This window comes from Letharia lupina (assembly GCF_014066315.1).
Source record: "Letharia lupina isolate WasteWater1 chromosome Unknown contig_22, whole genome shotgun sequence".
Taxonomy (NCBI): domain Eukaryota; kingdom Fungi; phylum Ascomycota; class Lecanoromycetes; order Lecanorales; family Parmeliaceae; genus Letharia; species Letharia lupina.
In genome coordinates, this window is record NW_023502991.1 from 696,463 (window position 1) to 722,730 (window position 26,268).

Here is a 26,268-nt window from a genome sequence, read left to right on the forward strand (position 1 = left end):
GCTCCGCACTCCTGCATCCACCGGGTGCCACAGTCGCCTGTTTTCACGCAGTCAGTCGTACTCAGCCTGCCAACCTTCTCCGCTGTCTGGGCCTCTTGCTGCGAAGAGAAGGCCATCCATTCGGCGCACCTCCTCAAATTCTCACGGCGTTAGCAAGTTGACAGCTGGGGTAACCCAGAAGACGAGGCCAGCTTCAAGCAAGACCCGCATTATGGCCGCGGAAAAGATTGATGGCACTGCCATTGCCAAGAGCATACGAGAAAGAATCAATGCGGAGATCAAGAAAATACAAGAAACCAACCCTCGATACAAGCCTTCCCTGACCATTGTACAAGTGGGTGACAGATCCGACTCGAGCACGTATGTCCGTATGAAGTTGAAAGCCGCGGAGGAGGCCAACATCATCTGCAATCTGGTGCACTATCCAGAGTCCATCACGGAACCCGAGCTGCTACAACATATTACGCAATTCAACAATGACCCCTCGATTCATGGCATATTGGTTCAGCTGCCAGTACCAAAGCATATTTCGGAGCATGCCGTCACGTCTGCGGTTGCAGAAGAGAAGGATGTTGATGGGTTCGGGACGAGCAACATCGGAGAGCTATCGAAGCGGGGAGGACACCCTTTGTTCACACCATGTACCCCGAAAGGGGTCATGGTGCTGCTACAAGAGAGTGGGATCGAGCTCAAGGGAAAGAACGCAGTGGTACTCGGCCGTAGCGATATAGTTGGCAGTCCTGTCAGCGCCCTTTTGAGGAACGCCGACGCTACAGTCACGGTGTGCCACTCGAGGACGCAAAACCTAGAGCATCACATCAAGCAAGCAGACGTATTAGTTGCTGCAATAGGAAAGCCCAACTTCGTCAAAGGTGAATGGCTGAAGCCTGGAGCAGTAGTTATCGATGTTGGCACGAACTACATCCCAGACGAGTCGAAAAAATCAGGCCAGCGGCTTGTTGGAGACGTGGACTTCGACTCTGCAGCTGATGTGGCGTCGAAAATCACACCTGTGCCTGGAGGCGTTGGACCCATGACAGTCGCCATGCTTCTCCAAAATGTCATTGACGCTGCGACGACCTATTTCGAACGACAAAAGGCTCGCCATATCAAGCCTCTACCTCTCAAGCTCGCCACCCCTGTCCCATCCGATATTGCCATCTCAAGAGCACAAAGACCGAAGCCGATCACGATGGTAGCGAACGAAGTCGGCATAGCACCCCACGAACTTGAGCCGTACGGTGCCTACAAGGCCAAGGTTGACTTGACTCTACTGCAGAGGCTAGGCCATAGAAGAAACGGCCGATATGTTCTCGTCACTGGTATCACGCCAACTCCGCTGGGAGAAGGAAAGTCCACAACCACGGTGGGCTTGACTCAAGCATTAGCAGGACATTTGGACCGCATAGCGTTTGCGAATGTACGGCAGCCTAGTCAAGGACCGACATTTGGTATCAAGGGAGGCGCTGCTGGAGGTGGTTACAGTCAAGTCATTCCAATGGACGAATTCAACCTGCACTTGACAGGTGATATTCACGCCATCTCAGCAGCAAACAACCTTCTAGCTGCCGCTATCGAAACGAGGATGTTCCATGAGTCGACGCAGAAAGACGGTCCGCTCTACAAGCGACTTGTACCAGCAAAGAAAGGGAAGAGGAATTTTCAACCCGTCATGTTCAAGAGACTGAAAAAGCTTGGCATTGAAAAGACCAACCCAGACGAGTTGACTCAGGAAGAAATACACAGATTTGCCAGATTGGACATTGACCCAGAGACGATCACTTGGAGACGAGTACTGGACGTCAATGATCGTCACTTGCGATCGATAACTGTGGGAAAAGCACCGACAGAGAAGGGTACTGAGAGAGACACTGGCTTTGACATATCCGTTGCAAGCGAGTGTATGGCGATCCTTGCTCTCAGCAATGATCTCGGCGATATGCGGGATAGACTGGGACGAATGGTTGTCGCCACATCAAGAGGCGGAGATCCCGTCACCTGCGATGACATTGGAGCAGGAGGCGCTCTGACCGCGCTTATGAAAGATGCCATCAAGCCCAACCTCATGCAGACGTTGGAAGGCACCCCAGTTTTCGTCCACGCCGGCCCCTTTGCCAACATCAGTATCGGCGCAAACTCCGTCCTTGCTGACAAGCTGGCTTTGAAGCTGGCCGGGACTGAAGCTGATGAGGATCACAATGAGAAGACAGGGTTCGTGGTGACGGAAGCTGGCTTTGATTTTACGATGGGTGGCGAGCGCTTTTTCAACATCAAGTGCCGCTCTTCTGGGCTCGTCCCAGATGTCGTGATTGTAGTGGCTACCGTCAGAGCGCTGAAGGTGCACGGTGGCGGACCTGAGATCACTCCTGGTGGAGCATTGCACGAAGTCTACCGCACGGAGAACATCGACATATTGAGAGAAGGATGTGTAAACCTGAGGAAGCACATCTCGAACGCAAGGCAATATGGCATACCAGTCGTCGTAGCCATAAATAAGTTCGAGACAGACACGGATGCTGAAATCGCAGTGGTCCGAGAAGAAGCGCTCGCAGCCGGTGCAGCTGACGCCATCCCAGCGAATCACTGGGCAGAAGGAGGCAAAGGTGCTGTTGACTTGGCAAAGGGTGTCATCACTGCAAGTGCTCAGGAGAAGAACTTCAAGCTTCTGTACAGTCTAGATGGCAGCGTTCAAGAACGAATCGAGAGAATTGGGAAGATCATGTATGGGGCGGAGAAGGTTGAGTTCAGTGAATTGGCACAAAAGAAGGTGGACACCTATGAGAAGCAAGGCTTTGGCAACCTGCCGATATGCATTGCAAAAACGCAGTACTCGCTGAGTCACGACCCTGCTTTGAAGGGGGCGCCAACGGGTTTTACGGTGCCGATTCGGGATGTTCGGTTAGCCGTTGGTGCAGGATATCTGTGAGTAGCAAGCCACCAAAATTCCACCAATCGTCTTACTGACCACAACAGATACGCTCTGGCTGCCGACATCCAAACCATTCCCGGCCTTCCTACTGCACCTGGCTACCTCAACGTGGATGTCGACCCGGAGACGGGTGAGATCGATGGTCTGTTCTGATTGTTAGCGATATACCCAGCATGATACCCTCAAAAGGTCCTTCAACATCTGCGCCGTACGGCGCCTACGAAATATGAGCATCTTCAACAACGGCGCGATCATGCTGGAATAGATATGATTGAAAATTTATATTTGCACATCAAGACGGGTTCAAGTCAAGCGTAAAACACCAGCTTGAGAAGTCGAAGGTCCACTTACTCTGCCTCACTAGATCCAGAATCCGATTCTCCGTCCATCTCATCGGCTTTGCGCTTGCAGCCTTTCTGGTTTTCCTCCTCCGGTTGCTTCAATCTTCGAAGTATCCGAATGACGAGCTGATCTTTGGTAATATTTAGTTATACAACCTCAATCGGTCCCCAAGCGATCCACTTACTGCCGTCATGCAGCAGCTGTATCGATCGCATAGTCTCACATTGAATCGATTCCATCTCTAGCATATCTTGCTCGATTTGTGCCTTCCGCGCCCGAATATGCTGAACGACGACAGAATTTGGTTGGCCCAGAGCCAAGAGTTGGTTTATCATGCGGGCGCAGTCCTTGTGCATTTCCAACATCGAGTGGTAGGCTGCAATCAAGGATTTGCTTGCGGCCATCAGTTTGTCGAAGCAATCGTAAAAGCCAGCCTGGGTTTTTTTGAACCCTGTTGCGGCGTCATATCTGCCCGATGAGGATACCAGATCTAGGTCTGACAGGATGGTTGAAAGAGTATCGAGTACGGGGGACATAATGTTCAGATAAGCATAGCCAGCTGGAATCGTCTCAAGCGATTTTTTGGATGGCGTTAACTCGTGAGGCAGGAGCGATGCTCGTTGGTGACTTGCGAAAAAGAAAGTGAAGTGTGAGACTGAATTCAACAGGAATCAACACCGGCGGCAATCTCAACTAGCGCGGTAGCCGCCATACTCCAGCAGTAACTCCATGGTGACCGTTTTTCGTTATACAGCAAAATCTATCGTGCCGTTAAGGCCCATCAAAGTCGATGACTCTCGCCCATGATACCGTTTTGATTTGGTTGAAATTCTAGGATTGTCATTCCAGTCGAGGACTGTAAGGCCAATCTATGGTCCACATGCCATTATTGCCAGCCTAAGGAACCAACCACGATCGCTATATGGATCTGGTCAACAGTCATGGCTCTTGTACTTGTAACGAGGTCGATCAAAAGGGTAGACCCTAATACCGCTTCCACCTATGATGCTAATCAATTGCTGTTTCTACGACTCATAAGACTCGGGACGTGCATCTGAAAAGCTCTGGCTGTCGAAGGTCCGGTATCCAAACTCCAAACAGCACGGAAACCTCTACCTTAGAGTTGAACGTCCTTACAGTCATGATGGGAAATCCTACGATCGATCGGTCGTCGCAGAATAAGGTCGAATTTCGGATTGAGCATAGATGCAACAGAGACTTTGCGGTGGGCAGTATCACAATGATCTCAATGTTCCGACCTGCTACTTCTCGGGGGGTGACAGCTCTAGCTCCGGACGCGGCGCAGATTCCAAAGCCTCCGCCTCTCCAACAGGGATGCGTCCGGATAATTCGGCGTCGTGCTGGACTTTAAGCAGCTGGAGACCCACGACTCTTGTGGTGTTTCCCGTTGGAGTCGGTCTAGGCGGCTGGAGGTAGGTTGAATTCGGAGCAAGAGGTTGGGATAGATTCCCCAGAGCAAGAAAGGATGACTCCTGCAAAATCTGCTGCACCATTAGACTTGAGCCTACATAACTTATTTCGACATTAACCTATCCATGCAGTATACTCGTTGCAATCTGGAATGTTAGCCACCTGAGCTGAACTCATAAATTCTCCGCACAACTTCCATACAAGCTTCTTGGCCTGGTCTAGACTCTGGCATAAGAAGAAGTAGCAACGCAGCTTAGCAGAAACAATGCGCCGCGCCCATTTTCGTGACGGAACTGTGAAATCTGCGCATATTGTGGACTTCACGCCGTCAGAAAGACTTTCCTGTATTCTTACGTCAATTAGCTACTCATCCCTTTGTACCGAGATCGCTATTGAAACCTTTTCAAGCTTCTCCGTCTTTCGAAATGGATCTCGTGCTACCTTAGATAGCCATTCGCAAAGCGCCCAATTTTGTGAAAAGGGGGAATGGAATGAAAGACCAGCTGACAATTGAAATATACCTCTGCTCTTTGAGAATTGCTACCGGTTCCCCGTATAATCCCCTAGACAAAATATCCAGTATCCAAATGCGGAGAGAACTCTAACATGAACATGGTCAGAGAAAAACACTCGCTAAATAAATGTGTACGGCTAGCGACAGAGATGTGGGCATTAAGTCGACAAACAGCAACCGAATAAGTCGGTGTTGTCAATATATGAACACGTCGAGGTCAGCGCTGAGTCTTGACGGACTTATTCCACGGACTTACGGAACAAGAACGTATGTATGTGAAGAATGGCTTCATACCCTCTTACTCAACACATTCCGTCGACTGTTACCCACCATAGCTATAGCACTACATTCAGGCTCCTTACCCCACCGCTCACACTTCCCAAAACAGCACCAATCATTGCAGTCTCAAAACGTCCAACAAAACGCGTAAACCCCCTGTTCTACACCCTTCAGCCTCGTCAACACCCAACCAAGGCCTCCCAAACCCAAACACCAACCCCCTCTCACCACGCCCGCCAGGCGACATGAACGCCGCAACGCCGGCACAAACGCACAACGCAGCCCCATCGGGGACCTCTCACTGGTGGGGAACATCCGACGCCTCGACGGCTACCGTCATCATCATATTCATCGATATTGCCATGGGCGTGGCTCTGTTTGTGAGATTTTGCCGGAACGGTGTCAGTAGTTGTCCCTCATACTTGGTCTAGTTTGGCGGATTGGTCCCTCTGACAGCTGGCAGCGTTGGCGAGAAGAAGCAAGAGTTGGTTGAAATGGAGGAAGAGGAGGATTGAGAGGGTACTGGGCCATGGAAAGGGGGAGGAAAAGGGGGGGCAGAGCGATGCTTTGTTCGGCATTGAACTGGCGTGCTAACCCACGATATGTGGGCTTTTTTCGGAGATGGGACCACGGTCTGTGAAAATTACGGATGCAAAAGCAAATGGTAGACGAGTCACGTAGTGAGGCAAAAGACCCCAAAAAGAGTCAAGTTACCTCGAGTTCGCCATCCCCTACTCTGGTCACCGAACCGGCGCCTGCCCCTCACAGAAATCAGATCTCTCACATCCGGATGTCACCCGAGCCAAGAACGAGCGGCAGAAGGCGAGACGTCGACGGATCCAACGCTCCCGACAAAAAAGTATCCCAAGTCCTACGAACCTAACGCCTCGATTACCTAGTAAAGACCCCTGGGATACCACCCACCGTCCGCCGCCCCGCAAGCCGAATCGCCCGCGTAGCACGGCGTCGGCATGGTTTTGGGGATCGTAGCTGAGGAACCCTGTCCGTAATCGATCGCTTTGGCTGGCGCACCGCCGCTGATGAGGTTCCAGCCGATGTGATGGTGGGGTCTGTACTCAAGGATTTCATGTATTAGCGCCAGAAGAGCTTCAGTTTCTTTATCGTAACGACGACCAAGGTCAAGAATTCTTTTTCTTGAGGTTCAAGGATCATCAGCGCTAGGATTGCTTGTTTTACATTATTACTCGTGCGGACAGTGGCGCCGCTCGGGTAGAGTGTATTAGAACTTCAACGGCGAAATGGCGTTGGTGGATGTGGAGACGATGGATCCGCCGTATGGCACACCGAGGCCTGAACCGGGGCTACAAGGTTCTACAAACCCTGTGGGGTTGGTATCGTACTCTCCTTTAATACATCTTGCATACAGCTCAGTAGAAGTATTTTGTGTTTTCTGAGGACGAAGGCCTGACGGAAGGGCCGAGACAAGATGCAGAACTCCGAGAAGGGCCAGCAAGGTATTCAAAGCTTGCGGGTTAAAGCAAAGCATACGGAGAGTGATGCCAAGGCGCACACCTAACATCTCAAAGGATAGCCTGACAAGTCGACATGCATGGAAGCAAGAGAAAGGTTTGGCCGTTCGAGCTCCATTCCCATTCTTGGCCCGTTGGATGACCCTATAGTTTTATCAGAGTTTGATGACGGGTCGATGACGTGTCGATGGCAGGAGTGGTTGTGGATAGCAGTTGAGTAAGTGGCACAAAATCTGTCGTTGCGAATTTTAGCATAGAGCAAGCATACTCGTATCAATCAAATTTCGAACGGGTTAGGATGCAATTGAGGTGCAAGTGGCGGGTACTTCGATGAGTTGGGAATCGGGCTGGGTCTGCCTCAAGACGCACGTGGCATTCTCGGCTTCCATCAAGGGCAGAAATGCTACAAAATATGTAAAGCCTTATCAAGTGTGGTACCATTTCATTTGAGTGACTTGGCAAGACCTTCACGATCCTAATATATGGATTCAGGGAATGATAAGAAGCATATTGAATCTGTGGGGAATTGGGGGTTCCGATTTGTGGTGAGTAGAGAGAAACAAAGCCGTTGTTCCGGAGGTAACTTGTGGCACCGTGGACGCCAGAGCTTTGAAACAAGAGCTTGAGGGCTGTGTCCGGAGAGGAGCAATTCAGGTAAAGTAGATAGTACAGACAACAACGATAAGTCCTTGTGCTTCCTTGCTTTGTCCTAAAAATCCTAAGAGCAAAAATCCTCAAAGTGGTATGCAAGGATCCGAGTCTTGCCTTGTTGGAGTCCAAGGTTCATACTATTCAATAATTGACGGGTGCGAACCTCAAGTCGCTGGTGGGGTGGAGAGAGACGATATTAGGCGGTATTGTGTACTCTGTCTATTATCCTGGAGCGTGACGATGATAATTGTAATATTGGTATAACTCGATTGATGAAGCGCATACCAAGATTATTTCTGGAGGTGAGGGTCAATGATGTAGTCGACGGCACAATGTCCACAAGGTCCACAACGTACGAGCAGAATATGCAGATACATTTCGTCATAAGAAAGACAGCGTTAGCACCTAGCGCAGCACGATGAGCTGAATAGGTGGTAAATGGTAACTATCTTTTCATTGTGTAGACTTTAATCCCGTCACCAACAATTGATTTGTGCTGTTTCAAATAGCTAATTGACCTGTTGGACCTTGAACATGCAGAGAGTCAAGGGTGGAGAGAAGCGAGACTGGCGAATGGTCTTGTCAGTACGGGAAGGGAAAGAGCTTCGGTCAAGTACTAACGGCGATTGAAAAAGGTCACGGGGCAAGAATCTTGGCATTACCTCCCAAGTAATCATAGTTCTTGCCCCTCGAAGCCGGCGCTCCTGCATTCCTGCATCATCTCAAGGAAAAGAGAGGACGACGCAATCATTCCGCCATCGTTATAACCCCCATGGAATTTACTCGTACCTATCTTGCGTTAGTACCTGGCAACTTCAAGGTTATGGACGATGAGACCTTCACCGAAAATCTGACTCTGCACGGCTTTGGGATTTCCTTTGTTCGCGTTGCGCTTCTCTTTTCACAACGGGTGTTTCCTGCGTGATACTCAAAGTCATTGTGGATGAACGAGCTCAACCTCATTGTGTGCTTCATCACCCTCCATGATGCTCCTTTGTGTGACGCTTTTCTTTGTCACGGATTTTCCGTCAACTTTTTATAATCCAAATCGATCTTCAGGGATTGTTCGTTATCTCTCCGTACAATTGTACAGATCGAGGGCTACCCCGAACCATTCAAAGACTGCTGGCTGTCCATTCGCGAAACCAACATTACCATGCCCTCCCCATATGCCCAGGGTCTCGACCTTTTGGCTCGGGTACAGGACCAAGTCAAAGACATCAAGCACGATGCCATCGAGCGTCGTGTCACTGTCCAGAGATGGTACACTCTCGGACAGACTTGGAATCTTCTCCGGATGGCTTTGATAGCGACTGGCGAAGCAGCAGACGATGCGGTAGCTGCGAGCCACCAGCAACGCGCACGCTACGGAACTTACGCACATAGGTACATCCGTGGGGGCGAGTTTCGCATCAGACATGCTAATGCATGCCTCGGCCATTTCAGGTACGTTACCGCACTCTCGGACCATGCCCGCGCTGTTAGTCAGCATCATGAATCGGAGCTCATCTCCTTGGACAATCTCCAAGAGCACTACACCGAGGCTTTGGGCCCTGAAGCTCATGTGGTCCACACCAACCAGACATTCCTTAATACCCTCGACCGCAACATCGAGGCAATCAAACGGCGTCAAGGACTGGAGATGGTTTACATACGCTGGGTCCAGTTGAGAGCGAGCGCTGACCTCACGCAGCAAGCCGAAAACTTCCATTCCGTGTGCAGTAGACTCAATGTCCGGAAGAGGCGAGCTGACGAAGCATGTAGGCGGGCGAATCATCTCCAAAGGCAGGTGTTCCAACGCGTCAAGCAGTATGAACACCTCGAAATGGAAGTTCGGAACGTACGGGAGGCGATACAGGCTCTGTGAAATAAGTCGTTCGAGCTAGTGCTGACCTCACGCAGCAAGCCAAGAACTTTCATTCCGTGTGCAGTAGACTCAATGTGCAGAAGAGAACTTCTGTCGGTATTTCAGTTGGATTCTCGGCGTTGGTGGGCGTTGGTGGGCGTTTGGTTGCTTCAATCGAACAAGACGTGATCAGGGCCTGTTTTACTCTCATAGAAGATGTAAACGGTACGGTATGGGCCACAGAAAGAACCGATCGTAATGTAACTCATTTGCAGATTTAAAGTTTACAATAATACACAAGCTGTTTGTCTAAGCAGTGAAACACGCGATTGATTGAGATGGTGGATCAAGCCTATTGTCTAAGCAGTGAAACACGCGATTGATTGAGATGGTGGATCAAGCCTACTGTTCATTCAATCGGTCAGCTCGAAGCACCAAGAAGGCAATGGAGTCGTGGGTCACATATGTTGTAATCTGCTAGTCAAATAGGTCATCGGTCTGCATGTCATCATGTTCATTAATGTAGGAGCACATCTTTTCCGGAATTCCAGGTAGAATTCTATCCTTGCTTAGCCTCATAAATCAACAACACCACATAGTACGTCAAGCAATCATCTTCGGAAACCTCCGGCTCGCCATCCCAGACTCTAAAGTCTACACCGTCCTTTACGAGCCTCTCCCTAGCTTCTTTGGGGTCGCTAGGTACATGCACTCCCCTAACTGTCGGCTTCGTCAGTACTCTAGCAGATGTTTTCGCGCGTGGTCAGTATAGCGGATGGGGTACACTTACGAAGCTTCACCCCACGCCAGCCAGTCATCTTAGTTCTTGCTGGGTTCAAGACCAAAACATTACCATCCCCAAGTGGAAAGCGCCAGTCCGCTGCCCGAATGGCAATCTCGTCGAGCTCCTTTCGTTTGCCCTCGACAGTCTCAAGCTCCAGCTCGAATGTCTTCAGCCCCTTGAAGACCGAGAACTGGTGTCCCCATGAGTTGACATGAAACCCATCAGCGGCGGTACTATGCCTTGTAGCTGACGCAGTTCCCTTGGTTCCCTTCTGTTTTGCATCGAGTAGGAGTGGTGCAGATCTCTCCCACCACCACCAGTCACTGTGTCTGATAGTAATTCTTAGATGGCGAAGGTTCTTGTATCGGAAAGCGACATTTCGTGCCTTAGAGGGCCAAGAAGAGTCTTCGAGCCAGAACTGTTGGGTGAACAAGTGCAGCGAGGTCAACCATGGACAACTGTAGTTACCTCGAGCAAAGTTCCTAGCTATCTTCGCGGGAGGTCCACGATAGTGCCATTCAACACACTCGTAATTTTGGAATGGGACGAGGCACGCTTCTTGGTAGATGCGTCGACATGTGCGCAGGAGGGCTGTGTCGAGTATCTGATCGGCATAGCGAAATCCAGGCCTGTAATAGTAGCTGTCTTTTTCAAAGGGCTCTTGCTTGCCGGAGTAGGCAGTCAGGGCAAGGTCGAAGATGTGATTGCGGATTTCTGCCGGAATCCGAGCGAAAAGAGGGGACTTTCCTTGTGGATTGGCATCACTTGTGTCCATTGGCGCCACGGTGAGATTGGCAAAGCTTGTGTCAATTGACGCCGTCCTGGGATTGGCATTGCATGTATCGATTGGTGGCATGATGGGGTTGACATTGCTCGTGTCAACTGGTGGCATGGTGGTCACCTGAATGTTTCAAGCGTATACGGACGTAGAGCGCTTTTGATTCAGTGGAATTTCGGAAATGGAATGTGAAATTTGGTAATGGTAGGAGAGCGATTCGAGGATTGAGGAGTAGTTCGAAGGATTCTACTCGCAGTAGCTCCGCTGCCTAGAATACGGTTTCTTATGACGTCACCTCGAAATGACCAAACATCGTGGGTTCTATGGAAGTCTGAAAGAAGTTGCTGAAGAGCAATGACCATCACATGTGCCTGAAGTTGATGCCTTACTTGTAGTTACAAGCATCTTATCTTTTAGTGAAGTCGAGCTGGGGACCGTAACCGCGCTAGTTTGTAATTTATTCTAGATCAGCGCCAAGGTATCATACTATTGACTTCCATCCACCATACGAAGCATAACGGAGCACTGTCTTTGCACCTTTGCCAACATACTTCTACAACAGAGAGCTACCTTATGGAAAATCAAAAGGGAGGCTATAATCCCTAGTGGTCAAGTACATCTCAGTCCATACATCCATCCCTCCGTGTAATTCGCACCCACATGTCCTTTTGCGCAAAGGTCCCCGCATTCACCGAGTTCCATGGATTCGAGGGGTCGATGAGGGAAACGTCATACCTACTTAGCAGCTACAGGCATCGCACAGAATCTATCAGCCATCGCGATCATCACAGCTTTTCCCGCACACAGAATGGAAGCCAATATACCTCTACGAAAATCTTGTTTAACTCCATAAACGCAACAGTCTTCCCCAGACATCTGAAGCGCCCGTGCCCGAAGACCAGCTCATTGTTCCGTTCCATTTCCTGCAATTGAGGCTCTGGGACTTCGAGCCAGCGTTCGGGAAGGAAGACATTCGCGTCTGGACCGAAGACAATAGTGCTGCGATGGATGGCCCAAGGAGAGTGTCTACAGGTTACGGTCAGCCAGGCAATCCTGTTGAGAACTCACAATGGGGACTTTACCCGATCTCAATGCCACCAGGGAGAAATACGCCATTGGACGTTTCACCTTCAGGCGGAACCACCTTGGGAAACAGCCCGGTGACTGGCGGCCACAGTCTCAGGCCTTCTTTCATGCAAGCCTGCAGATACAGCAACGGTCTCGCTTCGGAATCTTGAGTCGGACTCGAAATGCTGCCATTATCCACAGCCTCGTCAATTTCCGCCTTCAAGCGCCATAGCACCCTGGGCGTTGTAATTAAGAAGAGAAAAGTAGCTCTGATAGCCGTAGCTGTGGTATCGGGCCCTGCAAGTCTTTCCCGCCCATATCAGCCCGGATGTGAGCAGATACCCCAGCAGCGGTGGAAACATACATTTGCAACGCGGCCTCAGACTCCGCCTCTTCCCGGCTCAATCCATGCCTCAAAACGGACCCCAGCATATCCTACTTTACCTTCCTATTATCTCCAAATCTCTCTGCAACCTTCTCTTTCGCGATCGCAATGAGTTTACCAAACCCAATCCTATCCGTAGCCGACGGCGCCACCAATTTCATCAATGAACTTTTCTCGGGAAAAGAATAGACGTCCGGTAGCTCACTCATCGACAACAGCACATGCATTGCCTTATCAACCGTCTTAATGTACTCAAATACATCTTCGTCAACGATCAAATCCCCAAAAGCTTGATCGAAAGCCCAACCAGAGATCACATCCAAAGTAAAGAATTGTGCTTTCTGTGCCATGTCCATTCGCCTACCCGGCTCCTATCAGTGCAGACATACTTGCGCTCGATTAAGCTGATCAGATCATGTATACGCTCGTCGATCTCACTTTCCAACCGCAGATTCTCCTTTCCCGCATAGCCAGCCACCATCTTCTACCTCAACTCATATGCCTTCCCTCTTGTCGCTCGCTAAGCACATTATCTACCCCTGGCGTGAGGCGCGTCGTCGAATTCCATGGGCCTCGACGATAAGGTGATCGGGGAGCACTCATGCGATGGAAAAGTTCCGAGTCGGAAATTAAGAGGCGGTTGGGCCCAATGCGAACGAGAGGGCCATATTTGAGGTTCACTTCGAAGAGGTTAGATGGGTACGGTTGCCCCAGAGACTCTTCAGGAGCCATAGACGGGAAATGGCTGCAAGGGGGTTCCAGGGATGTGAGACAAGCGGCGGTAGGATCGGATGGCATGGGCGACCGTCAAAAGTGCCAGTATCAAAACCCCGATTGTGAGCACGTTCAATGAAGATTTTGCCATGATTACGAGAAGGTAATCGAAATTTTTCGCATTGCTAGAGGAAATGACACATGTAAAGGCAGGCAAGCGACCAATCAACAGCGTCGGAATAGAGGGCGTAATCGTTGTATATCAGTCTACGTGCTGCTATAGGTGTTGGCGATTGCTTGAAGGAATTGACAGCATTGAAAGGAGAGGGGGAAGCTCGGGAAGGACGAAACAAGAGCACTGGTAAGGCGGATTCAAGCCGAGACCGGACAAGCAGTAGATACAAGTGATGGTGATCCATCAGCGACATTTATCACCTGCGGGGTTCATGCTACTTACCGGACTACCTGCAGCATGCAAGCCATAATCAATCGGATAGAGATCTGGCTCTGGCTAGCCACAGCAGGAACAGGCCAGATTCCATGGCAACGTACTTCACGACTTCGATAACCGCGCTCAGGAAATGGGGTCTATGTCGCAGCAAAATCAAGTTTCAGCCAGTATGCAAAGTCAGCTCACACTGATTGGTACCCGCAAATTTACGTGAACGAACGGGATTGGCCGATTGTATAGACGATGCTTCCAGTGGCGTTTATGCCGGCCACTGCACCTTCTGCAGCAGCATACATTAGGCGGAACCGGGCCAAGCTTACCTGGATCCAATCGTGACTTTTACTTTACTGGTTGAAATTAAGAGAGGCCTCAGTCAATCTGTATACAGCAGTCCTCCACTAGCTGCAGTGCTGTTGGATGACACTCTAGCAGCGTCGAGCGTGTCGTTAAGCGCACCCAAGCATCTCCCGCGGCACCCATCATCGTCTTGCAGGTGTCAGTAAGAAAATCATCGAAAGAAAAGTAAGACCGCTGGCGCAAACGTACCAGCACCTCCTGAATCCAATGGAGCAGGAAACTCCGTACATCCCGCTTGAACAGCTATCGCCGCACATCATCATCAGCTCCTCACTCATCATCGTCCACACAATCCCATATCGCAGACGACAAAACCATCAAATCACCACTCACCAGCAGCATAACTCGCAAAATTCTGCGCATTTCCCAAACTCCCCGTCGCGTTCAACCCGACCACATCTCCCAAATCGTACACCTCGTCGCGATCGTCGAACCGGTTGTACACATGCACCAACTCATGCACAAGCACCGCGTACTGCGTCGTCCTCAGATTCCACGGCTCGGTCAAAAGCCTCCCGCCCACGACCCACGGACACGCCGCTTTGCGCGCGACGCGGGGTAGGGTCCAGAAGATGGGACAGATGGAGACGATTTTGGCGGGCTGCATCGTGTTCATGGGAGGGCGGGTAGGGGTGTTGCAGTTGTCCCGCAGATGTTGTAAGAGAGGTTCATCAGCGTCCGCACAGACCAACGTCGGAGGCGACCAACGCGTGACGTTTAGCGCACCGACGGTGAGGACGTCAGGGCCGTTGATGATGTCCGTGAAGACTTGGCGGACGGCGTCGAGGTTCTTGGTCGTTTTGAAGAACGCGCGGTAGGCTGGTGATGCCGTCCCACGGTCTAGGTCCCTCAGGACGGCCTGCAGGTTCGATTGCATGTAAGGGATCAGGTTTTGCAGGTAGGCGGCATGGGAGCCGGTGGTGTTGGCGTTGCAGTAGACGATTAGGTAGGTGTCGCTTTCCGCATAGTCTCCTATTTCGTTCCCTGCTGTTTGGCAGCGGGCAATGGCGACGCATAGCGTGAGCCGGAAAATGGTTGTTATTGCGTTGGGGAAAACCTGGCGTATGTGCATGTTAAAAATGATCAGCTGAGAGTTCCTTCTCCCACGAGGACCTCAGGGGAAGGAGATCTTTCAATGATCTGGCGATTGCGGTGCACTTGCGCAGACTTCCTGCAAGCGACGCGCTTTGCTGGGAGTGATTCTTGCGAGATGCGCTCTTGGAATATGGGCGGGAAGGGAATTTTGGCCGCAATGCAGTGATAGGCGAGGTTAAACATGTGGACCATTTCCTCTCTCAATCGTGAGGACAGGTTTGGGTACTCTTATGACATAAGTGGATGGAAGGCAGCTTGCATCAAAGGATTTCAAACCACAGATCGACACCCTACCAAAGTGTCGAAGTAGTTGCACCTGGTTGTCATTTGTTATCATTCAGATATATGCAAACGGCTAGTCCCAACAGAATAGTCGTGATTAGAGGATTCATGCTATGATCCAACGCAGTGTCAAGCTCTAGTCTTGATGAAAATGTCAGGATTCAATGGGTGAAACCGCTCATCCAAAGCAACGTGAAGCTTGATCTCAAATGAGAGAATGAAAGTAGCCTCAGTTTGAAAAACTATCACACAACCGAATGCAAGTCCCGGTTCAGATCTAAAGGGAGGTGTCATGGTCTTTGGGATGCATCCCACGAGCTGACGTGAGACCAGGCTCAAATCTAAATGAAATTAGTGAAGTCCTGGGGATATATCCCGCGAGCCACTGCAACATCCAGCTCTAACCCAAATGAACGTGTCGTGATGATGTCTTCGCTGCGTGCGACACACGAACGGTAGGCAGACCATGATGCCGTTGTAGTCCAGCCACACCGCTCAATAGGACTATTGTCCACAATTTTGTAGCACAATACCGTCTCCTTCTGGCATCTTGCACAGAGCATCTGACATAGTCTCAGCAACTTGGAGGACCTCACTGTCTGTTGTTGCATGAACAGATTACCTTTGCCCGGGTAAATAGGGATCAGCCTGCCTGCACCGAGGTAATTGGGAACTGCAAACCTACTAATGCAGATTGAGAGGAGGAGCACCTGCAGCAAAGCCTGCTTTGCCTTATTTTCCGACAAGCTACCTATAGTCTCTTCGGGATTAGCGCAGATCAACATTCAAGTGACTCTTCCATTCCTTCATCCACCAGCCGAGTAAATCAATAAGCTCTCACAACAAAGCCATATCAACTTTGAAGATGGAAGAACCGAATGCTAGACCTCATACAGCAAGCGATACAGCTCAGCTTCGGCTAACCTCTCTCACGCCCGAGCTAAAGTGCGCCGTCTTCGCAAATCTTCCAGATGTGACTAGCACGAAGTCACTTGCCTTGGTGTCCTCCTCATTCTACTATACCTTCCTAGACGCCCAAACTCTCATACTCAGTCAAGTATTGCAGAACGAAATACCCACGGATTTGATGCATGGTGCTTTTGCAGCTTACAATGCCTCCAGAATACCGGTGTGGACTAAGCAAGCCGTTCAGGATTTCCTAGACGAGTACTTCGGCAACTCCGTCCCCCACAAGGCTCAAAAATGGAATCTCTCTGAAGCCCTTCGTATGAGCAAATTCCACAGCTGCGTGGAGTTCTTTGCCACCGAGTTCGCATCTTCCGCGCTCTCCAAAAATCCCTCCACTCGAGGTTCAAATGCTGCACCATCATTTACAGAGATACTCCGTATTAAGCGCACCCTCTACCGATTCGAGCTTTATTGCAATCTTTTCCGAAAGCCAAGCTATCATCGTATGGTACGAGGTGTACGGAACTGTCTGATTCAGCCCAGACCCTTTGGAGCGTCAGAACAACGAGAAATTTTCTTTGATTTGTTTTCACCGTGGGAGAACGAACAATTGGGCTGCATCTACGACTACCTTGTCGAAGAGATCACAGTTCCCTTCAATGACGTTGCTGAGCACGACGTTGACTGGGGCGAACTTTCCATACCTTGGGTCGATACGTTTGGTAGCAGTGAAATCTGGTACAAGGAGCGTTACCTTTTAGTAGGCCTGGACTTCATCTTCCAGCTTAGCACCGCTAGTACCTATGATGATCGACACAGACTCTTAAAGTCGGATCAGGTGTCCGGGGAATCTTTCCTTTCCGACGCCATGATCCCACCCCGCTTGCTCCAACACGATGGTGTTCCGCTTGAGGAAGACAGCGACGAAGAAAAAGAACCTTGGTCAGCCCTCCTTTTGATGACGACAATGATAGCGGTCCCACCGAAGCATGGCGTTGGGCTCATGCTGAATGTTCCAAGGACCGCTTCTATTTCTTAGAGGATCATCGCCGGTTTCGTCAGCGAGGCTACGTTATGTGGGATCTCACAAGACTTCTTGAGTGGGAATTCTTCGCGCTTCCCGTCCAGGCGCTGGCCGCAGAGCGCTTACCCGGATATTCAGGATGTCTTGAACAGCAAGCCGAGATGGACAGGCAGAAGGTCTCTTGGAAGGAGAGATCGCGGATCTGGGGGAAAGGCGGGACCGGCTGGTGGGCTCCGGGAGATGAGAGCCACATACAATGGCCTCGACGATATCAAAATCCACAAGTCCCCTCCACACAGAAGTATACTCTGGCATTGCCGAAAATACTGAAAGCTGCCCCAAAGTCTTTGGGCTGACAGTGTGAGGTTGAATGGGTTTCGTGCTTGTATCTATGAAGATAGTCGTCGATGGCAAAATTCAAGCGGTACCGTGTTTACAAGATCCTCAAAGGAGGAGTCAAAGGCCCAGTACAAATCAATCTATCAAGCTAGCGCTTGGTTACAAGAAATCCGCACGCTATTGTGTATTGTGGTCATCCAGCAGTCCAGAGACCCCTAACCAAATTTGCGGAGCTGGTAGCATGTCCAAATCGGGTAAAGCGCAGCCTTTAAATCGCGTCGATCCAAACGCGTCGGCCAAACGCGAGCATCCCGCGAGTTCGATAGCACCTTCCAATAAAACAGAATAAGTCACCAGCCTGTAAAGGAAATCGCAATGCCTCCGGCGGCGAAAAGAAGAAAGACCTTGGCAACTACGACACGTTCATTGACTGCTCCTGCCGCTCAGCGAGGAATCCAGGCTTTTGGCAAGATCTCCAAGTCGCAAGTACAAGATCCTGGGCAAGGCCACTTGAGCAAGGACAGCACTGCAAAACATAGCAAGGACGCTCTCAGCGGCCAAAATAGCAAGAAGCGGAAGCTGGGATCCATATGGAGTCCTGCGCACAAGGAGGAAGGCGAGAAAGCGTCGAGCCTGAGCGAGCAGGCACCACCCATAGATGGCAGCAGCAGCAGAGAGGTGGAAAGATCGGCTGATCCACCAACGTCAACCTCAACTCAGACAAGTGATCCTCGAAAGAAGGCGCTTTTACCATCAATTCACGTAGAAACCCCAACAAAAGGCGCTCGCTCGTGTGTCGAATCCCTTGCTCTTGCTTCGTCTTCGCCCTCGAATCCAAGCTCTTCATCACGCACAACATACCATGAGACACCACCTTCATCTCCAGCTTCTGCAGAGAGCGAATCACTTGAACATCACGCTTCGCACCAACTGCCAGATGAGTTGCATGACCTCGTCAACCTGCACTCCTCGTTCCTCACCGCCCTATCTCTCCACTATGCGCACAATGGATCCATGACCCCTGCGGATCTACGCAATCTTGCACCTGGGATTGAAAGAGCGTGGAGGAAGAGAAGAGTATCTCCGCAAGATGTGAGGAGGATACTGGCCATAGGGGAGCCTGAAGGGGCCGATGGGCCCAAAAGAGCAGGGCCATTTTATCTGTCAGACTACGGTCATGGCAATATTTGTGTCGAGATCCAAGACCATCCGAACTCAGGGACGACTACAAGGCGACCGGTCAACGAAGAAGTCCTAAATAGAGTCTTTTTACGCGATCTTGAGCAGCGTTGGAGGTGCTACAAGACTGATAACCCGGCTGACCCTTCTCCTTCAAGTTTCCTTGCATCACTCGCCTTGTTACCGATCATTCCATGCACTTCTCTCTCGAAGATCACCCCTCTCCTCTCCAAAGGACAACGGCGCCTTGAAGACCTCAAAGCTGGCGCCATCAAAGCCCAGCAAAACCCGCTATCTATTACGTCTGCAAATTCCACGACTCCTTATCAGCCAAAAACAAAGCAAACTTCTGCTCGATCCACAGACCTTTTCTCGCGACTCAAAGCCAAGCAACTCCACCAGTCTACCCTCCCTCTACCTCCCTCTGCAGAGGCTTTGGCTCGAAAATCTGCACTCCAACGCCTGCACGAAATCATGCCTGTGCTAGAAAGTCTCTCCTTTTCCTCAAAGAAACACGCCAATGATGATGCAGCCGCAGTCGGGGTTAGGTCGATGGCATTCCCTGTTTCTTTCACGATACCAACGCTGGTACAGCATCTGCAAATGTCATTGCGAAATCCGATCGGCAAGGAGGACATAATCAGGTGTGTAAGAGTGTTAGCGGAGGTGGCTCCGGAGTGGGTGGCGTTGAAGGACGTGGGAAGGATGCTTGGTGTGACAATCAAAGGAGGGGGGTTGAGAAAGGACGAAATAGGGAGGAAGATTGAAAGCCTCCTTGAGAAGCTGTAAGTTCTCTTTGGATAGGAGAGAAATGCCAGTGTCGTAGTACTGCACCACTTGCTGGAGCTGGCCAGTATGCTTGGGTATCGAGTCTCTGGCGCCATCAATCGTGGCACATTTATTGCAGCATTATTCATAGACGAATGACAATCACTTCCGCCTCTGAATTCAACGCTATCCCCTTCAATTGTAGGCGTTGCCGCTCGTGCACGTCCTCGCCTCCTGAATCACAGAAAGATCCCACACCGCTTGCCCTCGTCGATGTCCACGAAACGTCATCTCAATCCCACTGATCAATGGTCATCGCTGCGATCGAAGCTCCGCATAATCACTCACCATAACACTGCTCGAAAAGGACGCATCTGCTCGCCATCCGTGTATGGAATCCCTACAACGAAACCACCCTCGGGATCTCGATCTGTAAGCCCCATCCTTGGGACCCGACTGACTACACATCCCCGATCCACGCCCAACAGACCCGACGCAATCGGCCGTGCCTTCGTACCCTGCTCCTACACCACCGCAACCGGCTGGTCGGAAGGAAGGGTAAGCCGTGCATCCTGTCGATATCTCTACCCCGCAAAGCACTCACCCCCTCTTCCCCCTTCCCTCCCCCAGCCCCCCTCCCAAACGAATCCTACCCACCCACCTCCGCCTACGCCCGCGGTCCAACAGCCGCGTCCCCACCTCCGGCCTCGCCTCCCCACACGACCCGCAAGCTTGAACCACCGGCGGGCAAAGGTTCCGGGGTCGGAAGTACCGTTCCAGTCCGCGGCGCCGGCGACGGGTTCGACCGTGCGGGCACCGGACGGGAGAGACGCATGCCGGTTTTCGGTTCAGTGCGTGTGTTTGCGGTAATGGTCCGAAGATGGCGGCTGTGAGTGGGCTGCCGGGGTGCGGATGAAGAGGTGGTGGTGGTGATGGGTGGGATGGGATGGGATGGGGCGTTATGGCGATGGGTGGTGATGTGGAAGTTTGGGGATGTTTGATGGGGTTGAATCTTCCAGATGGTGGAAGGGGTTTGCAATGTTTGGATGATGTTCTTCTGTCTTGAAGCGCCAACGCGAATTGTAAGACTTATCTATTTATGATTATTATTGTGAAAAATTATGTATGTCATTTTTGCTTTCGTATCTTACATTGTCTTCAGCCCATCGTTCAAAGGTCTAGAGCACTTCTCCGAGACCCCACCATAAATGCACGCCCAGACACCCCAGCACCACCTTCCCAACCTCGTTCACGGTCAATTGCCTATGCCCGTCGCAAAGCCCGACCAAATTGTCGAAAGACTGTACGCAGAGCCAGCAGAGCCAGATCTTGACGATCCAAAGCGCGGCATCGATCACAGCTGGCATACCAAAAGCAACATAATCGCTCAACAGCATCTTGAGGACAGCTTTCCTGTATGCGAGCACCTTTGGCGCGTCGGTACCGGGCAGATGCACGGCGCAGGCATCAAGATCCGAAAGCGCATAGTGGTGAGATGGAGACGGAAGGCGCCGAAAAAGGTAAATAGGTACCCAACGGAGGAGATTTAGTAGCGAGGTGGGTGCGAGAGAGAACACATCCAGAAGCACCGCATATTTATCTGCCGAAGCAGCTTTCCACCACGGCCGCATGTTGAAAAGGTTGAATACAGTAGGGGGTTCTTCGAAAAGTTTTGTGAGGAGGTCAGGGTGAGATGTATGGAAAGTAGCTGCTCCAGGATCTGGCTTTGAGAGAGCGATCTTGATATACTCGGAAACGGATGTGCAGCGGCTGATTTGGGCGTAGAAGAGAGGTGAAGTGATCTTGAAATTTACAGGGCTTTGCTGCATGTTTGGCTTGTCACACAGGGCGTGCGGCTTGAAGGATTCCTCGGCAGACATGGTCGCGATGCCCGATAGGAATCGCAGAGCGAACGGAAGTTCTGAACTTTCGACAAGGGTTTTGAGGTAGTGTCGGAAAATTGTGGCGATAGCTCTAAGACACCATCAGCAGTTGTGACAAATTATAGGTCCCCACATAACTGTACGTTTCGTCCTGCGTCTCATTCCTCCCGATGCTGTCTTTGAGTACCTCGGGCCTGTACCAAACGTGTAGCTTTCTTCGAAAGAAGAGCTTCCCTGCTTCTCGTGCTATCCGTGGGAACGTGACCAGACCTACCCACCACCAAGCTGCAATAAATTTAAAGATACTCCATCCTTTGAGTTTGTAGGGGTCTATGCTATCAGAGGAAGAAAAAACGCGAGCAATGAGCTTTGGATGCTGTTTAGAAGAGCTAAGGGTGATGGTATTGTTGACGAGGGCTGCACCAGCCCTGCTACTTAAGTTAGGAAAGAAGGGGTCATTAGCCGAAAGCGAGTAGGCGCCCTTCCGAGAGTTGAATGGAGACACGTGGAAGTCCTTCGGCCATGATTTCGCGAACCGTCCGAGTACCTTCTGATCGGGTGTACTCTGGCCCTGGCTACCCTTCTGATCCACTTTTCCGGCTGCGAGGTTTTCATTCTCATCCACAGAAGCTCCATTGTCAGGCTCCGTATCTTTTAAGAAGTACATACGTCTCTCGTCGAATGTATTATTTACTTCGAGTATCATGGCTTTCAGCTTCTTTGTCCTGTTGTACAGGTACCAGAATGACACAGGGTTGAAGGAGTACCCCAGAAATCGAGGCGCAGTCACAAGATAAGCAATGGGGTAGTCCTCAACCTTCTCATTCTGTTCAAAATCATAAGCGTGTATGCATGGGACTCATGCAGCCCGCGCTTACTTGAGATTCAAGGTATGTATCAAGCTTGCCCCGTAAACCGTGCATGCTATCCCCTCGAGCGAGAAAATCGGCAGAATCAACGTTGAACCAGCCGTTTTTGGGTTTCCGGCCCCTCCATGGCAAAGTTCTGAGATCTGCAGTCAAGAAAGACGAGACCCAGCCTCGCCAGCCAACTGGGATACCCACATAAAGGTATGAGTAGGAAAAGTTGTGCTTCTGGGGGAAGAAACGTGTGTGAGACGTTCGACAGGGAAATAAGATTGGCTTCAAAGGACTCGATTCATCGTTGTAGTCGTATTGGCTGCTGTACCGGCCATGGTCGAAATCCCACTGAAGCCTTTTCACCTTGGCCTCAAGCTCTTCAATCTCAATCTTGTTCTCTTGATGTTTCTTGTACACGTGGGGCAACAAGTAGACGTTTAAGAAGCCGAGGCCCACAAAACAAGCACACTGGAGACAGCAGTATCCTTTCAAAAGGAAGTGAGAGCGCCAGCGCCAACTGGGAGAAGAGTGCAGTGGACCTGGTCTAGGTATCCCAATCCAAAGTAGAATGAACGACTTGAGATCGGTTGCTGCGCCTGGCCGGTCATATCTACATCTCATGTACCACACAGCTGCAAAGACAAAGGCCGCGACAAATAGATCCATGAAATCCCGAGTAGTCACCGCTTTATTCTGTCGTGATTATGCATAGTGAGTAGGCGGTCTCTCATTTCCTGGCCAAGGGAGTAGATTCAGCTCGTTCGCCATTTCTTTGTTTGGCTGTCATGATCCCTTGATCGAAGAATCGGGAAGTCGCTTATCTTAGCGTAACCGCAGCGGTGACTCGTTGCCAAGACATCTTGTTTCACTTGCATCCTCAGCTCCACCCTCTCTTCCAGTTTGACAAACACCTTTACACAAACATCTTTCACACACATCACATCTATTTACACGCCCTTATCAAGCACACGATACCAAACCCCCAACCGACATCACCGAGCTACCTTCACTACCAAACACCCACCACACCATCACCATGTCAGACGATTGGGACACCGTTACCAAGATCGGAAGCAAGACCGGCGGAGGCTCCTCTCAGCGTGAAACCGTTGTGCGAGGAAAGGGAGCAATCAACCAAGCTCAGCGTAGCGGAGCTGTCATCGGCACCGAAAAGAAATTTGCCACAGGCAACCCCGTAAGTCTTGCCCGCAACACCCCTCAGCCTCTACCTTCAGGCCTCCCAGAAACACCTTGCGTGTGTGGTCACTTCTACATGGAATGGTGCCAGTCATCACCTTCCTCTATTTCGCTAAGACGTTCCATTCTAGGCCAACAAATCCGGCTCCGAAGGCCAGCGTCTGACCAAAGTCGACCGCGCCGACGACATCATCGCCCCGAACAAAGTGCCCGCGGAAATCGGCCAGAACATTCGCAACCGCCGCTCGAAAGAGGGACCCTACAAGATGACGCAGGCGCAGCTGGCTCAGAAGGTGAACGCGCCGGCGAAGGATATCCAGACGCTCGAGTCGGGAGATGCGATTAAGAACCAGGCGCTGCTCAATAAGGTGGCGAGGGTGCTGAAGATTAGTCCGAAGACGGGATTGCCGTTGGATGATAAATGAGCTGGGCTAGTTACGGCTGAGGTCTTAGGGGTTGGCTTCTTTGATGCGATGAAAGGAGCAATTGGCCGAAGGGGAGTTTGTGGCAGCGACTTGCATGATGCCGATAGATCAATCCAGGCATGAGCTTAGAATTACGAACTAGATGATCAGCAACCAAAGCGGCTTGGGAAGCTTTGTCTACACCTGCTTTCTACCTTTCGGTATACACCAATGGTTTACACTGAGATCTTACATACCCAACATCCAATATCTACGGCGAACATATTCAAGCACTCAAGCCTAGCGAGCTTGACAATTTCTCCTTTAGCTTACGCTTCATCCTCTTCTCCACTGCCTCCATATACTCATGCGTCGTGACATAATCCTTCCTCTCTGTCAAGCCACACGCCAGAGCCAGGTCCTTCGTCATGATGTTGTCCTTACCAACGGTATCCACACACGCCTGCTCAAGAATCTCCGCAAATATTACCACCTCTGGCGTATCATCAAGCTGGCCTCTCTGCACGAGTCCTCGGGTCCATGCAAAGATCGACGCTATAGGATTGGTGGATGTAGCATTGCCCTTCTGGTGCTCCCTGAAATGTCGTGTCACCGTGCCATGCGCTGCTTCCGACTCAAACGTCTTGCCATCAGGTGTGATGAGCACGGAGGTCATGAGACCCAGCGACCCGAAGCCTTGCGCCACGATATCTGATTGCACATCTCCATCGTAATTCTTCAACGCCATGATATATCCACCAGACGATTTCATCATCTGCGCAACCATATCATCAATCAGCCGATGCTCATACCATATCTTCTTGTCCTCAAACTGCGACGCATATTCCTTCTCGTATACCTCCTGGAAAATATCCTTGAACCTCCCGTCGTATTTCTTTAGTATAGTGTTTTTTGTGCTCAGATATAGCGGTAGAGCTTTGCTCAAAGCAAGCTTGAAGCTGGCGTGAGCAAATCCCTGTATCGATTCGTCCGTGTTGTATTGTGTCTGCGCAACCCCGCCTCCCTCTCCAAATTCAAACACTTTTATCCGTTCCGGCTCTCCTCCCTTCGGCGTGTACACCATCCTCAATGTCCCGGGACCCGAAACGACCATATCTTTAGCGCGGTATTGATCTCCAAAAGCATGTCTCCCAATGATAATCGGTTTCTTCCACCCCGGCACCAGCCTCGGTATCCTGGGTATGACGATTGGTTCTCTGAACACTGTTCCCCCAAGCTGGTTCCGTATCGTGCCATTGGGGCTCAACCACATCTGCTTCAACTTGAATTCTTTCACACGCGCTTCGTCGGGGGTGATGGTCGCGCATTTGACGCCTACAGAGTATTTCTTGATTGCTTCTGCGGCATCTAAGGTGACTTGATCGTTGGTTTCGTCGCGGTAGGGGAGGCCGAGGTCGTAGTATTTTAGGTCGACCGAAAGGTAAGGGTGAATAAATCTTTCTTTGATGTCTTTCCAGATGATGCGGGTCATCTCATCGCCATCTAGTTCGACGATTGGGTTCTTGACTCTGATTTTGTTTGTGGTAGCCATTGTTCTTGTGAAGCGCGGTGGATGTGGTGGAGGCGCTCGCTGGTGTCGACAGAAAACCTGGGAGCTTCGAGGGACGAGGGCAAGTGGTCTTTGAAATTGATGGGACACTGGCGCCCAAAAGGAGTTCATTGTTGAAATGAAAGTCCGTATTCGAGCTGGAGGAGCGGAACTTCGTCACTCATGGGAATCTGCGTGGGTAGCGCGGGGATATCTCCGAAAATCTTGGCACGGCAGTTGATGGACAGGTATAGTACCAACTACCAAGGGAGGAAAAGCAATGATGTCGTTGCGTACATACAGCTCGCAGAAGATCGCAAGTTGCAGATTTGTCTCAAGACATGGAAATATGTAGCTCTCAGCCGAGACCATTCCCTGGATCTCAATGGAAACATAGGCTGCTTTATCAGTCTGGTGCTCGGTACATCTTCGCACGGTATATTCTTGGGATAGGTATATCTTTGGGACATCCAGACCCCTTATCATCAACTTGGCTTTGGTCTCTGCCCTGGTAAAAGCACCGAGTAGAGAGCGTGGTGGCTTTGACGGGTACTTGATCATCTTGATGCGGAGGGGGGATCCGGATCCCTTTGGCATAGCGATTGATGGCCAAGTCGAGCATTGATGACTTGGCTGGGTCCATGTTCTCCAGCCACTACAGACGTGTGAGAACAGAGCTCCAAGATTGAGTGAGGAGTAGCACCTTACCGGTACTCTCGACAACGGTAGTAAGATGCAGCTGTTGGAATCGTTCATTGGT

At 50.8% G+C, this 26,268-nt stretch overlaps 12 protein-coding genes across 12 annotated transcripts; 6 read left to right on the plus strand and 6 right to left on the minus strand.

Annotated features, from left to right (window-relative positions):
• Nucleotides 1-211: 211 nt before the first annotated feature.
• HO133_005852 (uncharacterized protein) lies at nucleotides 212-3,082 on the plus strand (the record flags this gene model as incomplete). The annotated part of the gene is made up of 2 exons (XM_037296757.1): nucleotides 212-2,922; nucleotides 2,974-3,082. 2 exons carry the CDS (start codon nucleotides 212-214, stop codon nucleotides 3,080-3,082), a joined length of 2,820 nt encoding a protein of 939 aa, XP_037147938.1.
• A 194-nt stretch (nucleotides 3,083-3,276) lies between these two features.
• HO133_005853 (uncharacterized protein) lies at nucleotides 3,277-3,807 on the minus strand (the record flags this gene model as incomplete). Its single annotated transcript, XM_037296758.1, has 2 exons — nucleotides 3,277-3,401; nucleotides 3,456-3,807. The coding sequence occupies 2 exons, from the start codon at nucleotides 3,805-3,807 to the stop codon at nucleotides 3,277-3,279; spliced, it is 477 nt and encodes a 158-aa protein (XP_037147939.1).
• Nucleotides 3,808-5,740: 1,933 nt separating this feature from the next.
• HO133_005854 (uncharacterized protein) lies at nucleotides 5,741-6,010 on the plus strand (the record flags this gene model as incomplete). The annotated part of the gene is made up of 2 exons (XM_037296759.1): nucleotides 5,741-5,875; nucleotides 5,927-6,010. The coding sequence occupies 2 exons, from the start codon at nucleotides 5,741-5,743 to the stop codon at nucleotides 6,008-6,010; spliced, it is 219 nt and encodes a 72-aa protein (XP_037147940.1).
• A 2,782-nt stretch (nucleotides 6,011-8,792) lies between these two features.
• Nucleotides 8,793-9,503, plus strand: HO133_005855 (uncharacterized protein; the record flags this gene model as incomplete). Its single annotated transcript, XM_037296760.1, has 2 exons — nucleotides 8,793-9,022; nucleotides 9,083-9,503. The coding sequence occupies 2 exons, from the start codon at nucleotides 8,793-8,795 to the stop codon at nucleotides 9,501-9,503; spliced, it is 651 nt and encodes a 216-aa protein (XP_037147941.1).
• Nucleotides 9,504-10,041: 538 nt separating this feature from the next.
• HO133_005856 (uncharacterized protein) lies at nucleotides 10,042-11,158 on the minus strand (the record flags this gene model as incomplete). The annotated part of the gene is made up of 2 exons (XM_037296761.1): nucleotides 10,042-10,202; nucleotides 10,273-11,158. The coding sequence occupies 2 exons, from the start codon at nucleotides 11,156-11,158 to the stop codon at nucleotides 10,042-10,044; spliced, it is 1,047 nt and encodes a 348-aa protein (XP_037147942.1).
• Nucleotides 11,159-12,122: 964 nt separating this feature from the next.
• On the minus strand, nucleotides 12,123-12,978 carry HO133_005857 (uncharacterized protein; the record flags this gene model as incomplete). Its single annotated transcript, XM_037296762.1, has 3 exons — nucleotides 12,123-12,348; nucleotides 12,552-12,857; nucleotides 12,887-12,978. The coding sequence occupies 3 exons, from the start codon at nucleotides 12,976-12,978 to the stop codon at nucleotides 12,123-12,125; spliced, it is 624 nt and encodes a 207-aa protein (XP_037147943.1).
• A 718-nt stretch (nucleotides 12,979-13,696) lies between these two features.
• Nucleotides 13,697-15,091, minus strand: HO133_005858 (uncharacterized protein; the record flags this gene model as incomplete). Its single annotated transcript, XM_037296763.1, has 4 exons — nucleotides 13,697-13,799; nucleotides 14,139-14,148; nucleotides 14,209-14,262; nucleotides 14,353-15,091. 4 exons carry the CDS (start codon nucleotides 15,089-15,091, stop codon nucleotides 13,697-13,699), a joined length of 906 nt encoding a protein of 301 aa, XP_037147944.1.
• Nucleotides 15,092-16,261: 1,170 nt separating this feature from the next.
• HO133_005859 (uncharacterized protein) lies at nucleotides 16,262-17,685 on the plus strand (the record flags this gene model as incomplete). Its single annotated transcript, XM_037296764.1, has 2 exons — nucleotides 16,262-17,299; nucleotides 17,326-17,685. 2 exons carry the CDS (start codon nucleotides 16,262-16,264, stop codon nucleotides 17,683-17,685), a joined length of 1,398 nt encoding a protein of 465 aa, XP_037147945.1.
• A 358-nt stretch (nucleotides 17,686-18,043) lies between these two features.
• HO133_005860 (uncharacterized protein) lies at nucleotides 18,044-19,636 on the plus strand (the record flags this gene model as incomplete). The annotated part of the gene is made up of 1 exon (XM_037296765.1): nucleotides 18,044-19,636. The coding sequence occupies one exon, from the start codon at nucleotides 18,044-18,046 to the stop codon at nucleotides 19,634-19,636; it is 1,593 nt and encodes a 530-aa protein (XP_037147946.1).
• Nucleotides 19,637-20,793: 1,157 nt separating this feature from the next.
• HO133_005861 (uncharacterized protein) lies at nucleotides 20,794-22,966 on the minus strand (the record flags this gene model as incomplete). The annotated part of the gene is made up of 4 exons (XM_037296766.1): nucleotides 20,794-21,589; nucleotides 21,642-22,324; nucleotides 22,377-22,826; nucleotides 22,898-22,966. 4 exons carry the CDS (start codon nucleotides 22,964-22,966, stop codon nucleotides 20,794-20,796), a joined length of 1,998 nt encoding a protein of 665 aa, XP_037147947.1.
• A 428-nt stretch (nucleotides 22,967-23,394) lies between these two features.
• Nucleotides 23,395-23,980, plus strand: HO133_005862 (uncharacterized protein; the record flags this gene model as incomplete). The annotated part of the gene is made up of 2 exons (XM_037296767.1): nucleotides 23,395-23,553; nucleotides 23,687-23,980. 2 exons carry the CDS (start codon nucleotides 23,395-23,397, stop codon nucleotides 23,978-23,980), a joined length of 453 nt encoding a protein of 150 aa, XP_037147948.1.
• A 265-nt stretch (nucleotides 23,981-24,245) lies between these two features.
• On the minus strand, nucleotides 24,246-25,511 carry HO133_005863 (uncharacterized protein; the record flags this gene model as incomplete). The annotated part of the gene is made up of 1 exon (XM_037296768.1): nucleotides 24,246-25,511. The coding sequence occupies one exon, from the start codon at nucleotides 25,509-25,511 to the stop codon at nucleotides 24,246-24,248; it is 1,266 nt and encodes a 421-aa protein (XP_037147949.1).
• Between the last annotated feature and the right edge of the window lie 757 nt (nucleotides 25,512-26,268).